The sequence below is a fragment of the Delphinus delphis genome, chromosome 15, assembly GCF_949987515.2.
Source record: "Delphinus delphis chromosome 15, mDelDel1.2, whole genome shotgun sequence".
NCBI lineage: Eukaryota > Metazoa > Chordata > Mammalia > Artiodactyla > Delphinidae > Delphinus > Delphinus delphis.
The window spans coordinates 59642397-59657919 of NC_082697.1; the positions used below are offsets into that span (position 1 = coordinate 59642397).

The window sequence follows — 15523 nt, forward strand, 5'->3', positions numbered from 1 at the left end:
GTGTGTGTGTGTGTGTGTGTAAACATTTTCTCGTTTAGTTTGCACAGCGATGAGACAGGTGCTAATTTAATTCCCACTTACATAGGAGCAAATCATAGCTGAGGTTGGTGGCTTGCTCAAGGTCACACAGAAAGTTGTGCGATCCCTAGTCCCCCGGTTTCAGCTGTGTCTAGGGCAGATGTTTTCAGTTTGAGTGAGCGTCAGAATTTGGGGAGCGTCCTAAAATGCACAGTCTTGAGTTCGATCCAGAGAGATACTAAATCCATCCGTCTGGGCCTCGGAAATCTGCATTTCACCACCTCCCTGAATGGCTCACGTAAAGTGGTCCACACTTGGAGAAACACTGGTCTTGATTCGGGAATATTCTACAGGGTTGAGGATGGATGAATTCATCTAGTGTGACTCTTACTTATTTACATTCTATTGCTGGTTTTCCCCGTGTGTGTAGCCTTTATGTGTATTTCTGTGGTGCTGGGGGCCGCCCCAGGTTCTCACCAAACGCATCCTGCTCTGCTGATGCAGTTAATCATTTCAAGTCCCAGCCATGGCAGTGGCCTCATCCACTTTTGCCTGCACGGGGCCATGGGATGCTTGGGTGGGGCCAGCACACCAAGCTCGGCATCAGAGAGACTATACGGTGGCTTCTAGGTGAAATTAACCTGCTGGCTGCAGCCTCTTCATTTACTTTGTCTGCAGCTGCTAGGGTCACTGAGATGTTCTTACCTCATCCGAAAGTATCTTCTCAAAGACTTAACAGCACGTGCTGCTCCCACGTCACACCCTGACTGGTATTGATGACCAGTGTGCTTGTGTTTGAGGAGGTCAGTTTCTAGGCTCAGAGTCCTGGGCACATCCCACGCTTCCCTTTGGGCTGATTAGGACTGAAAAAACGGAAAGACAGCAGTTCCAGGAGCGTGCATGGACCTTGCTTGTGATGTTGGGAGAACTGTACAGATGCTCATTCAGCAGCTGTAACAGCTGCCACATTCAAGCACAATTTATTGGAAGAAGTGACTGCAAATGGTGGCCAGCTATGGGTACCAAACCATGCAGACCTGTTTTGTTTGGTCTGCAAGGTATTTCTATTTAGGTATTCTTATTTTTAAGTTTTCCTCAATTTGTTATTGTGAAACATTTTAAACATACAAAAAACTTGAAAGAAGAATAAACACGAAGTCCAGTATATCTTTCATCTAGAGCAGGATTTCTTCCCCTTACACTGTTGACATTCGGAGCTGGATAATTCTTTGCTATGGGCGCTGTCCTGAGCATTGCAGCAGCCCTGGACGCTACCCACTAGGTGCAGGTAGCACCCACCCCACGCTTCATTCGGGACAATTAAAAACGTCCTCAGGTGTTGCCAAAAGTCATCCAGGGGCAAAATCACTCCCAGTTAAGAACTACCAATTTAGATTGAACAATTATGAGTATTTTCTCCTGTTTGCTCTCTCTCTCTTCCTTCTTTCCTCCCTTCCTTTTTTCCTTCTTTTCTCCTTCCCTCCCTTCCTCTCTTTTTTTCCTTTGTTTTTTGGCTGAAGCAGTTGAAAATAAGTTGCAGACATGATGCTTCATCCTTGAATACTTCAGTGTGGATCTCCTAAGAACAAGGACATTCTCCCACATAACACAATTCCAGTATCACACCCAAGAAAAAGAACAAAAATTCCGTAACATCGTCAAATAGCCAACTGTATTACTGTTTTCCCAGTCATGTACCAGAAATGTCTTTTAGAGCTTTTAGAGTTTCTCAAACCAGGATCCAGTCAAAGCTCACTGCCTTTGGCTGTGAAATCTCTTTAGTCTCTATTAAGTATGGTGTTTTAAAACCAACTTAGAACCAATTGCCAACATTTAAAAACTGAGAGATTTCACACAGAAATCCAGATTTCTGATTTCTCTTGAGAAATGGATAGGTCTGGTAATATTGGACCTGCATATTCAAACAGCAACTGTTCCCTCTAGGACCCTCTTAGGTTTAATCTCCAGCCCCCGCCCCCCCGCCCCCCCCAGCCCCATTCACTCAGTTATGTTACCTGCAGTCCCCAGAGAGGTCATCAGGCTGATCTTAACAGAAATGGGCTCAAGTCAGATGGCTCCAGATTCAGTCCCAGCTCAGCCACTTAATAGCTGTGTGACTCTGGGAAATTTACGTCACTTCTCTGATTCTCAGGTTCTTGCCTACAAAATGGGATGATGAGGGTTCCTGTAGCATAGGCTTGTGTGAGGATTCACTGAGACTGGGCTTAGAAAGCTCTTAGAGCAGGGCCTGCCATATGGTCACTGCTCAGTGACTATTACCCTTTATCATCATCCTTATTACTGGAATTTTCTAACCCTTATCTACCGAAGTGGGTGAAGTTGTAGTCTGGAACTCTGTGTCTAGCCCTTGCTCTGCTATGACTGTTTAGTTGTGTGACATTGGCCAAGTCTTATAACCTCTCTGGGCTTGCATTTAATTTTAGCAGAAGGAGTGGCAGGTTCACAATAGGAGAGACGATCCATGTATGACAACATTAGATGCATTGCAACATTAGACAACATTAGATGCATGCATGGCCTGGGTGATATTGAAGAACACTTGCTTTTACTATTACTATTTACACTTCATTTTACTATTTTGCCATAAGCTTGTGTGTAAATTCTCATTTAATTTCATGTCCCACCACAAGGAGGTCCGCCTTATGACAGTCTGCCTTTCACAGAGGCACAGATTGCTTTCCAAGAGGATGCACAAGCCCCTAGTGAGTGGAGGAGTTGGACTTCAGGCCCAGACAGTCTGAGGCTGTAGCACGGATCCTTGACTACTAGGCTGCACTGCCTTGGATCACTGAGATGCAGGACTTCAGTCTTTGCAGATCACAGAGAGGTGCTTGATGCCCTGCAAGTAACAGTGCACACATCAGGGCCAGTTCACGGAGCCACTGTGAGATCAAGACTAGGCATGTTTTCTGCATCTGCCCCTGGTAGGGCCAGCCCCTTGGCAAAGGCATCGGTAAGAAATGACCTTGGGGCAGGAAGCTCTCTACACTCGAAGCCAGTAGGGAACACACGTCATTATTTTGCCCACCTTCAGACAGAATCTGAAATCTAAGTGACAAATTATGTAGCACAATGTCCTGTGTGTTTTTCAAACATGCTTCACAAGTATTGGAGTCTCTTGCAAAGAAATGGCATCAAGTGATATATGTCCCTTCTTCCCTTGCCTTTTCTCTCTTATTCCAGCTTCCCTTCCATCTCCCCTTTTTCTTACACATTTATGGTTATCTTGTGGCTTCCACCAGCTCCCCAGGCTGGAGAAGCCCATGAATGCATATACTGTTGGCCATGGAAAAGTCTAAATTATTTTTCTTTGCAGAATATGTTTGCTTCTCTTTGGGTACTGAGTCCTTACATTTGAAAAATCAACTTTAACAACATTGCAAAGCAGTTATACTCCAATAAAGATGTTAAAAAATCTACTCTATTGGGGTCTAATTTACACAATAAAATGCACACACATTATCTGTACAGTTTGATGAGCTTGGACAAATGTCTACACCTGTATAACCACTACTCCAGAAAGGTACCTGGTGCCCATTGCCCTTAGATCCTTGAAAAATAAATGATGCTTCTGGTAAAAGAGGAAATTCTCAGGAATCCCATTCAAGTGTTTAAAAGTCAGGACATAGTTTAGACCTTGGAACCCCTGGAGGCTATGAAGCAAGATGCTGGAACTCTGAGCTTTGTTCGGTAATGCTGGGGTCTTTTATTTGCTTTCTGTAATTGGAAAGAAAAGGGATGCAGCCTTTTCTTTTTGTTCCTCAGCTATGCCACGCTCATTGCTGCTTTGGAGTTGTTGTGTTCGTTTGCCTCAAATTCTCTGGCTGGCCCCTCCTCTGCATTCAAGTCTCAGCTCAATGTCACCTGTCTGAGACGCTGTCCCTGACCCCACAGGCTTACTTACTAACGCCCCCCTCCTTGCCCCCTCCAGCCCATCACTCAATGTTATTTGCTTCATTTCACATTACAGTCTAAAATGAACTTAATAATGTACTAGTTTATTATCTGTCTCCTTCCGTTATCTTTCACATTAAGGAGTGCAGGGATGCTAACAGTCTCTTCCCCATCTGTCACCTGTGTCCTAGTACGGTACCTGGCACATAGGAGTTCTGATTCCTGACATTCTGGTTTATATGACATAAGGTATCTTCTCATTCAGTCATTCATTTGCTCATTGATATATTCATTCAATAGGTTTTTTTTTTCATTCAATAGGTTTTTATTGAGTACCTATGGTATACCCAGCCCTGTGCAGAGAGCTCTGAGAATGCAGCAAATAGTGCAGGCACAGAGCTCATGGTCAAATGGCAGGAGACAGGTAATGTACAAGTAAATATACAAGTGAAGTGATACTAAGTTGAACCTTATGAAATTGCCAATATTCCATCATCTTCAACCTCAAAAATGGCAATGTTTTAACATAACAATTTGGAGCTGGGTTAAGGGATATCAAGGAAAAGTGTAGTTTCTTCAGTAAGGTGCCTGTGTTAGTTAGGGTACTGCAGAGAAACAGAACCTCTAGGAGATCTATCTATCTATCTATCTATCTATCTATCTATCTATCTATCTATCTATCATCTATCTATCTATGAAGAGATTTATGCAGAATTGCCACACATGTTAATTGAAGCTGGGAGGTCCAAAATCTGCAGAGTCAAGGTCCCAGTTTGAGTCTGAAAGCCTGTAGGTCACCGTAGAAACATGAAGAGCTGACGTCCCAGTTTGAAGGCCATCAGGCAGGGAAATTCTCTCTTACTTGGGGGAGGGTCAGCCTTTTGTTCTATTCCAGCCTTCAACTGATCGGATGAGGCCCACCCCATGGAGGGCAATCTGCTTTCCTCAGTCTATCAATCTAAATGTTAATCTCATCCAAAAACACCCTCTCAGACGCATCCAGAATAATGTTTGACCAAATCTTTGTTCTCTTCAGTCAAGTTGACACATAAAATTTACCATGACATTACCTTTAGGATCTTGCTATTCAGATTGTGGCCTGTGGACCAGCAGCATCTCCATCACCTGGGAGCTTGAGCAGAATCTCAGGCCCTGCCTCAGACACCTTGAATCAGAATCTGCATCTTAACAAGACCCTGAAGGTAATCTGAATGCACATTCGAGTTTGAGAAGCACCTGAAGTATGTGTCACACATAAATACCAATTCCTTGGGCATTTGTTTGGCTTGTAGTACATAGTTGGTTCTTTCCACTAATTCACTAATTTTTAAAAACACATCCCTAATTGTAACATTTTTTTAGCATACACCCCAATATGTGCACATACCAACAAAAATTATGTACACTATAGCATTTATTATTTTTTAAAATTTTATTGAAGGATAGTTGATTTACAATGTGTTAATTTCTGCTGTACAGCAAAGTGACTCAGTTTTATATATATATATATATATATATATATATATATTCTTTTTCATATTCTTTTCCATTATGGCTTATCACAGGATATTGAATATAGTTCCCTGTGCTATACAATAGGGCCTTGTTGTTTAGATACACTATAAAGCATACATAAGAACAGAAATATTAAAGTGAGCTGAAAGTGAAATAAATATTTACAATTTTGTCAATGGTGCTGACTTCGTGCAATCATTAGCTCATCTCTCAAAGCCTAATGTGTGTTGAGGATGAAGCTCATCATTCATAAATAAATCCATAGTTTGAATAGTTTTCCTAAGAGCTTTGATTATTTTTGGCTGACTTCATTTTGATCTGAATAGGCCATCATTGTTTTAACCTTGTGAGAAGCTGTTGAAGAGGAGGGGAGAGTCCAATCTGTCCTTTTCCTGTGCTTGTGTCATCAGTATTATCTCCAAGCTGTGGTTTTGTTATGGGGGACATTTTTAAGCCCCATGTCCACGTAGTGATGGTTAGCCTGGTAAAACTAGATACTTTGCCTGCACATCCGCTTTAGGGGTGCACATAACTGCAATACAGGTGATGCAGCCTAATGATGGTGCCACTGCTAGCCACCCTCCTTGGTCCAAGACTCCAGATTCTCACCATCTGACATGGGTATTCCAAATGAGGGCTCCAGCATCAATTCACATATTAAATTTATTTCTTATTCTTAATGACTAAAGACCATACACAGAAGTTCTCATGTTTCCTTGCCCCATGCCAAATTATTTTAGGCAGTCCCTGAGTGAGTGGACCACATCTTGAAGACTCTTTGTCCAGGATGTGTGGGCTCTAAGAATCCCTGTCTTCACTGCATGCTCTGGGAAGGGCTGCCTTGGAAAAAGTATGGCTTGGCTTTTAGGTGAATTGCATGAATTTTGGCACTCAGAAGAAGCCCAGGGAATCTGCCGATGGCAGTGCTGACCGAGTTCATGGATAGACTTATTCAATATTTACTTTGCTGTCCTCTTGAAAGTCCGAATATTCTGAAATTTTGGAGAGACTCCTTAGAGAATCTGTTGATATCTATGGCTTCTTCTTCGAGAAAAACGCACAAATAAAATTTCCATTCAATTCCAGAGGAGTTCAGAGATCCCCTGAAGTTCATATAAAGAGCCTGTTTAAAAGTGAAAAAAGGCAAATTAGGTTTGGGAGGCATCTATTCTATGTTTCAAACATTCCTTCCCTGCAGCCCCTTTGAGTTTCAGGCCTTGCTTACTGCACAGAGTAGGAAGGAGCCTGGACTCTGATTTCAAAGACACTCAGATTTGTATCTTAGTCCCTCCACTGATTAGCTGAGTTAACTTGGGCATTTTTTTGTTTTGGAGAATGGATAATCCACACCTTGTAACATTATCCCCCCGTTTGCCATAATCCAGCTTTATTGGCCTTCTTGCTTGTCCCTCAGATACCTGAACTCTTTCCTGCCTCAGGACCTTTGCACTTGCTGCCCCTCTGCCCAGAATGTTCTTTCATCGTCTTTATGTGACCAACTCCTTCTACTGCTCAGGGCTGTACTCAAATATCACCTCCTCAGAAAGGCTTTTCCAGACCACTCCATCTCAGTATATTTAGGATTAAAAAAAAAGTGTACAGAGACTTCCCTGGTTGTCCAGTGGTTAAGACTTCACCCTCCCAATGCAGAGGGCCTGGGTTTGATACCTAGTCAGGGAACTAGATCCCTCATGCCACAATGAAGATCCCTCGTGCTGCCACTAAAACCTGGCGCAGCCAAATAAATAAATATTAAAAAATACTAAGAAGTGTACAATTCAGTGGTTTTTAGTATATTCAGAAAGTTGAGCAACCATCACCACTGTCTAATTCTAGAACATTTTCATCATCCTAAAAAGAAACCCATCACTCATTAGCAGTCACTTCCTATTTCCCCTCCCACACCCCCAGCCCCTGGCAACCACTAATCTACTTTGTCTCTATGGATTTGCCCATTCTGAACATTTCATGTAAGTGGAATCAATTCACCTGAGTCTTTGTTTACTCATCTGCAAACATAGAGTAATAATCCTCATAAGATGTTTACATGCTGCTTAGTTGAATTAAAGTATGTAACGTGACTAGTATAGTGCCTGGCTTACGGTAAGTACTCAGTAAATGTTACTTATTGTTAGGAATAGTGGGCCATTGCTGTACGTGAGGTGTTGGTATCTAGGGTTAGTCATAAAGGGGAACTAAACTTGTGGGGTGCAGACATATTACATATATTCATCATTTAATCCTCTCAGCAACTCTATAAAGTAGGTAACACTGCTATTACATCACTATTGTGAGAGGCATGTGAACTGTTCTGCGTGAGGTCCTTATGTAATCTCTAATTGCAGTGATCTTACTTACTAATGTCTTTTTTTCCCCTCTGCCCCTCAGTAGAATGGCAGCTCCATGGAGGAAGGGGTCTTGTCTTTTGTTCATAGGCCCAAGTATGTGCCAATCATTGTTTTGAATGAACAGATTTAAATTTTCTCTTCTTTCAGGGCCCTTGCAGATGTCATGAGGCCACAGGGCCACTGCAACACTGACCACATGGAGAGAGATCTCAACATCGTGGTCCATGTCCAGCATTATGAGAACATGGATACCAGAACCCCCATAAATAATCTTCGTAAGTACAGCTGTGCGATCCATTCCAGTCCTGTGTGGGGACCCAAGTGGTGGTCACACCACTCCAGATTTCATGGTGTATGTTTGGGTCCATGAAGAGCTTCTATTTGTTGAATAAGAAGTTTTATTTTATCTCTTCTGGATCAAACTGTGTTTGGCATCCTCAGATTTCACTTGGTTTGTTTCTCTGTTAAAGAGTGGCCCACTTGGTGGATTTCTCATGTTTGGTTCTTCTATTAGCAGAACCACTTGGGTGGTTCATCTTGGTTGATCTGTTAACTAATGGCCCTCTTGGTGGGTTCATCATGGTTGGGTACCTAGTTAACCAATGGATTACTTGGTTGGTTCATCTTAGAGAGTAAATCTGTTAGCCGATAACCCATTTTGTTGGTTCATCTTGATTGGGTAATCTGTTAAGCAATGGTTCATTTGCTTATCTGTCTCCCTCCTGAGGTAGACCAATTGTGTCTTTTAGGTTTCGTGCTGCTTTCAGTTAACAGACACTGGTTCAGAAGAACTAGATTTATTTTTCATAAAACTAGAGTTTCGTAGATATAATCCACAAACTCTGTGTGTGTGTGCGTGTGTGCATGTGTGTGGAGTTTTGAGTTGTGGTTATGTTTGGGGTGGGTGTGTATGTGTGATTCAACAGTAGCAAATTGTTCCATTGTTCTTCCAGGAAAAAAAAAGCTGCATTTGCTATTGTGTTTCAATATGTATTCTTTAGCTGATGGAGCATAGTTGGGGATCTTAGTATGGTCCCAAAGATTTTCTTTCCTTTCAAAGATCTGTATATACAACATACATTATGGAGCTGGTGCACTGAGAACAGGGAGTGGGGAAAACAAGATGGTTTTGTTTTTGACGGTACCGTGGTTACTCCTAGCAATTATGTTTTCAAGTAACCGCCACATTAAAGTAATGTGGAGGGGTTGGTTTACAATAACAAAAGCCAGACAATTTAAAGGATGCATTCAGTTGTGGCTGGAGGTTCTTAAAAACAGAAACATTTCTGGCAGTGCACATTTTTCTAGTCTGGGTCGCCTTTGCTAAAGCTGCACGAGGAGCGGCATTGGTGTTTTATTTGCTGAATCATACTTTTGGACTGGTTGCAAATTTTCATGCTCAACGGGTAGAGGAATAAGCCTGTGGAATTTGACATAGGTGATGAAAATTCTCTGATTCTGCATGGTGACAGTTGTTCATGGCCTTGGAAATGTCGCTGTATGTTGGCAAAGTCAGTGTGTACATGGTTTGAAAATGGGTTACTAAGTAGGTCTTAGGTTTCATTATATTAAATCATCTGACATTATTTATTTGTGAACTGGACCATAAAATGATATGAGAAATAGCCACATTTTAGAGCAAAATACACCAGCCATTGGAAGTTTTATGACCAAATCTCACAGCCCTGAAAGATATGGTAAATTGCGCCAACTCTGATACGGCAATCATATCCAATTCTGGTTTTGATGGAAATGAGCACATTCTCCTTCAGAATGCACTGGGAAATAAGTTGAACCTAGGTGTATGTGAGTCCCAAACATCATAAGTGAGTGATTACGACCATGAAGTAGAGAAAGCGGAAATAGTATTGAGTCCCTGGCTATAAAAGGCAGCCGTTGAAAGTTTCTCATTTGAAGTTTCAATTTTTAGGATGATTTTGAATCAGCACTTGAGTGGAATAACAAAATCATTGAAGGCACTCAAATTTCACCATTCCATCAGGCAAAAAGGGCAGACGACATTAATGAATCTTGCTTTAATAAGGAATTAAAAACAAATATTTATCTTTTTGGTTGTGTTGGGTCTTAGCTGCAGCAGGTGGTCTCCTTAGTTGTGGCATGCGAACTCTTAGTTGGGGCATGCATGTGGGATCTAGTTCCCCAACCAGGGATCAAACCGAGGCCACCTGCATTGGGAGCGTGTAGTCTTAACCACTGTGCCACCAGGGAAGTCCCTTTAGTAAGGGATTTTTGTTTAAAGTTGTACTGAGAATAAATTACTGTTCAGAGATGGGTGTCCAGGTACTGAGCAATTCAATAGTCTCCTGTGACAGGCTAACTTGGTTTATTTATGATTCTTGCTTTTAGTCTATATTTGTGTTTCAGTAATCAATGCTCTTTTTATACTAAGAAAAAAAATGTGTCTTGTAATATTTTACTGGGTAGAATTACACCAGAGCATTCCTGGCAAACTACAGGGGAGAATTCCAGGTGTTATGTCACAAACACTGCATTCTCATAAGAATTACCACAGATATTAATTTCATATAATTTTGCTAGGTTGGTTCAATCCTTATTTCCAACTGTTTTTGGGACTATCTGAAAATAAGAAGCATATAGCCTTTCCACAGATTTACATTAATAAGTTTAATTGATATAACAAGTTAATTCAGTAGTTGGTAGTGATTCCTTGTAATTACATGTTTGTCTTTTGTTGACTTACAGGAGCTCTTTATATATTGTAGACATGTGGGAAAAATTTGCATGTTCAGAACAAAGAATGATTTGGGAAGTTCATTGAGAAGATAGGACTAGATAACTGATATTTATCCGTTATTAAATGTTCAAGAAGCCAAACCGTCACCAGAGCCCACTCTGACCAGTAGAGAACTAGGAGAGAAGGAATTCTGTCTAATAACCAGAAAGTAGGACCAGATCTTGGTACCAGAATTAGCATGCACCTATTGAGTATAAAACCCTTTTCTGGACATTATGGGAGCTACAAAGATTTACCATTACAAAAAACGGAATGAAAGATGCATCTATTTGTGATACAACAAGAAGGGACACATCGTGCCATTTTTAGGGTGTTCTTCACTAAACATTCAAGTTGCCAGATTTGACTGGAAATTCGATAGGCCCAACTTAAATGTTATTTTCATCTCTGTTCAATTACTCACTTGACATTGCTTTAGGAGAATAATCATCTCCATATATTTATCTCTCCTCCTCTTGATACTAAAGCTGGATCACTTTATGATCGTTCCCTTATGCTTTGTTCAAATGCTAAGAGAATCAACAGTCAGTCTGGAAATCTGGATATTTGGAAGGAGGGGAGTGGAGAAGGACTAGGGTGAAGGCAAATAGGGGGCAGAGGGCTTCCATATGGGGAAATTTTTTGCCAACCTTTATCAGTTTTGTGAAGCTGATTTTTCCGGTGATAGGCAGGACTTGCCTTTTTTATCTGAAGATGGATTTTTCTTCAGCAGATGCTGAAGGGTCTTTCCAGGCATTCAGTGATATTGCCTAAAAATATTTAGTCTGATAATCAAAAGGTCTTGGACCTCTTTGATTAACAGGATGTAGATTCAGATGAGACAGTGATCTTCTGCAAAGGCTCCTAGGCGTCTGTGTAATTGCAGTTTGCTTTTGAAGGCACATTTGGTCCTCAAGTGCTGTGAACGTGCTGTCTCCCCGACCCCAGCCTCCCTGCCTGCCAATGACACCTCCCACCCCTTTTGAGAGTCCAGGGTAAATGTAGGCTCCCTTTGGTGTTAAGAACGGGATGAACCTTTTTTTTTCTTCTTTTCTTTACTTTTTTGGCTGCACCGGCGGCTTGTAGGATCTTAGTTCCCCGACCAGGGATCGAACCTACGCCCCCCGCAGTGGAAGTGCAGAGTCCTAACCGCTGGACCGCCAGAGAAGTCCCTAGTGTTAAGAATGGGAGACGTGAATGAGGGGCTGTGGGGACACCATATCACCTGGATCACTGTTTCTCAACTTGTTTGTGTTAAAAGCACACTTTTTTTTTTGAAATAAAATTTTAATTTGGGGATAATTGTATATTTATAGAAAAGTGGCAAAGATAGTACACAGAGTTCTGTATATTCCTCAGCCACTTTGATTTTAACATTTTAACATCAAGTACATCTTACATCTTACTTGACTATAGTATGGTCAAAACTAAGAAATCAACATCAGTATGTTATTTTTAGCTAAATGGTAGATATTGTTTGAATTTCACTAGTTTCTTCCCTAATGTCCCTTTTCTGTTCCAGGATCCAATCCAGGACACTACATTATAGTAATATAGCCAACTTGATAGTAGAATTTTGGTTGTGCAATATTGGTTAATGATGTGGTGAAGGCTGGAATCAACACTGAATAAGTCAGCGGCAATTACAAAACCTTTATTGCCACCATATAAAAAGTGTCTCCCAGCGTCTATGAAAACATCTATGTTAAATTATTCACCTGCTCACTGTTGGAATGGAACCAGTTGCTGTCCTGACTGTGCTCTCACGTATACTCACGGGACAAAGGACCCTCACATTCCATACAAACATGCAACCCCATTTTGGAATGGGGTTAGTGTTACAGTATTTATTTCACGACATAATCTGAGCAAGTGAGATCTCACCCCAAACTCCAGAGAAATGCTAACTTGATATTTCAGGACACAGAGTCCATCAGAAAGACCAGGTTCTTATTCCAGCTTCTACTCACACCCCGTCCTCCCCCAGGACCATTCCCAAGTGGCTTTACAAGGAATCAGATGAAAAGCAAACCCATGATTTAGTTTCTGAAGAGGTTGTACAGCTCATACCTAGGGCCAAATGGAGTTCCATTCATTTGTCCATATTTACCAAGGCACCCGGGATGTCCCATACTCGACTTTTGGAGATACTGGAAGGAATATTCCCAAATACTTTTTAAAAACTGGAGGAATTACCAACAAGGACCTACTGTATAGCACAGGGAAGTTTCCTCAATATTTTGTGGTAACGTATAAGGGAAAAGGTCTGAATTACTGTGCTGTACACCTGAAACTAACATTGACATTGTAAATCAACTATAGTTCAGTAAAAAGTAAAAATAAATAAATAAACAAATAAGTAAAAAATAAATTTGGGGGTAATTTCCTAAGCAGGGCAGGCAAAAAGATAAATATAGATACAAAAGAAATAATGTGAGTTAGTGTAATAGTAACAGTAAACTGAGCAGACAGCATTCTAAACCCCTACCACATTGAATCCTACAGAACTTATTGGGTTGGTACTATTATTTTCCCCATCATAAGGACGGATAAACTGAAGTCAGAGAGGTTAAGTGGCTTGTCCAAAGTTCATACAGTTACTAAGTAGTAGAGCTGGGATTTAAATGGGGCCAGTCACATCCCAAGGTCTGTGTTTTTAACCACCACACTACATTACCTCTCCTTGTGGTACAGATGTTTGCTGAAGGGGGAAATATGTTAAGTGAACCTAAAGAGCAGTTGGCATTCCAGGAAAGAGCTGTTTCCAAAATACTCTCCAATATACTGTCTTGTGATGAGTCCTCCCTTAGGGATAATAACTAATATTTATTGAGCCCTTCCTAACTGGAGGCATTGTGCTAAATGCTTTGAATATATTAGCTTCTTTATATGCGAAGCAACCCTCAAACTGCCTAGGCTCATTCTTGCCTCAGGGCCTTTGCACATGCTGTGCTTCCTGCCTACAGCACAGGCTCCCAGGCCTTTTCCATCTCATCTCTTACCCCTATTGCCACTTCATTAGAGAGGACTTCCTTGTCTGCCTTTTTGGCCCCCAAATCACCTACTGTTCCCCATTTTCCCATTATCTCTTCATAAGTTTTGTATTCTCCGAAGTTGTAAACTCCACGAAAGCAAATGCTTTGTATTGTCACAACTGTACTCCCCACAGCAGGAACTGGGCTGGCTCATGGCAGCAGCTCCATAAATTTTTGTCTAATAAATGAAAAAGCCTATGGAAGAGGTTTCATTTTGTGGGGGATGATAGATGAAACAAAATGGGAAAAGTATTGTTATTATAGCTGGGTGACCAAATACCTGGGGATTCATTATTCTCTCTATCTTTGTGTATATTTGAAAATATCCATAATAAAATTAAAAATTAAAGAGCTTGTCCATGATATCATAGTTAATATACAGAGGAGCCAGGATTCAAGCCCAGGTCTGCCTGATTCCATAGCCTGAACCTTAACGGATGCACTTGGGTTATCTTCTGGTGAATCACCAGGCACAGGAAGGGTAGGAATCAAGACACCTCAGGGACTTCAGGAGGTGGAGTGGGTAAAACATCACTATCGTTTCTGTCCTTAATGTGCTCAATCACTGTGTCTTTTAGTTCATTTTATCCAGAGAGAGAAAATGTGATTGGTTTCTGACCAACCAATGGCCTGGCTTCCCTGGATCAGCTCTCTGGCCCCAGATTAATCAGCTGGGTGTGATGGAGAGTGTCTTGGTCTCCTTCTCAGGACTGTAGTGGGACTAGGTCTCCAAGAAGGCTGTGTTTGAGTAGCAGGGTGGAGATTGCTGTTGTAAGCTTCCTTGGGGCAGGGGCAGGGTTTACGTTTGTCTCACTCTCCCCTGTACCTCCAGTGCCTAGTAACTACACAGTGTTCAGTGGATGTTTGTTAAATGAAGGGCCGCACGCATGGACAAATGAATGCCTAGCACGAGCTCCGTAAGAGATCCAGGGGAACCCATTAGCAGGACCCTTGGGATTTTGAGTTTTGAGGGAACTTGGCGATTTCAACTCATACGAGGCTTTAACTCTCTTCTAAGAAACGACAGCTACCAATACTGTTGTTCCTGAAATGACTGGACAGGATGGTCTTTCCACCTGAAGATCTATGACTGTAATGGTTGTGGCACACAGGTCAGCAAATCTTAGAGCTGATAAGAGTTAGGGGGTGGATCTATACACTAAAAACATTTTTAGGTTCAGTGCCATAGCTTGAGTTGACTTTGTGTGGTTTTAGATCAAGAGCTCTGGTTTTCTCTTCAAGTATTCAGTGTTATAGATGAGATCCTGACATGTGATGATGCTCATCAGATATTAGACAGTATATCTTTGAGATGGTTCAGTGAGGGCTTGGGGGATATGGGCTTGGGAGGTGGACATGGTTGGCTTGGGTGTCTGCTCTGTCATCTGTTAGCTGCGCAGTCTTGGAAAAATTTATTTAAATCTGTAAACTTCAGTTTTCCATTCTATGAAAAGAATAAAATAACATCTCCCTTACGAGATTGTTGTGGAGATTACATGAATTAACACATTTAAAGGACTTAGCTTGATGCCTGGTAACATACACATTGGTTGTTACTATTATTTTTTGTGGAATGAGTAAGCATTAATGTTAAGGTGGTCCGTTCGCTAGGGGCCAGTGATGCACATTGGTATGAATTTGTTGTGCAGTTGTCTTCATGGTGAAAATATTTTCACTCTGTGTGCCTGTTGATAACCCCATTTGTGTGTGTGTGCGCGTGTGTGTGTGTTTTTTTACTACTAATGTTTCTGATGCAAATGAGAACTGAAGAAACTGTCAATTCCTTCCCAAGGAAATAGTTGGGATGGAGCAGCTGTCCCATTCTTAGCCATTTGTTCCTGTCTTATGTTCTTCTTCTATTCTCATTAAAACACATGAGCTTTCATTCTGGTAGGAGTGTTGATTTTAATATTTCTTTACACTGGCAGACCAGACCT

General features: G+C 41.4%; 1 protein-coding gene across 1 annotated transcript in view; it reads left to right on the top strand.

The window, feature by feature from the left end:
• The window catches only part of SHISA9 (shisa family member 9), a 293858-nt gene that overhangs the window by 2828 nt on the left and 275507 nt on the right, over positions 1–15523 (top strand). Inside the window, exon 2 of the mRNA XM_060033052.1 lies at positions 7944–8071. Within this exon, the coding sequence (XP_059889035.1) occupies positions 7944–8071 (128 nt within the window). The remainder of the gene's footprint in view (positions 1–7943; positions 8072–15523) is intronic.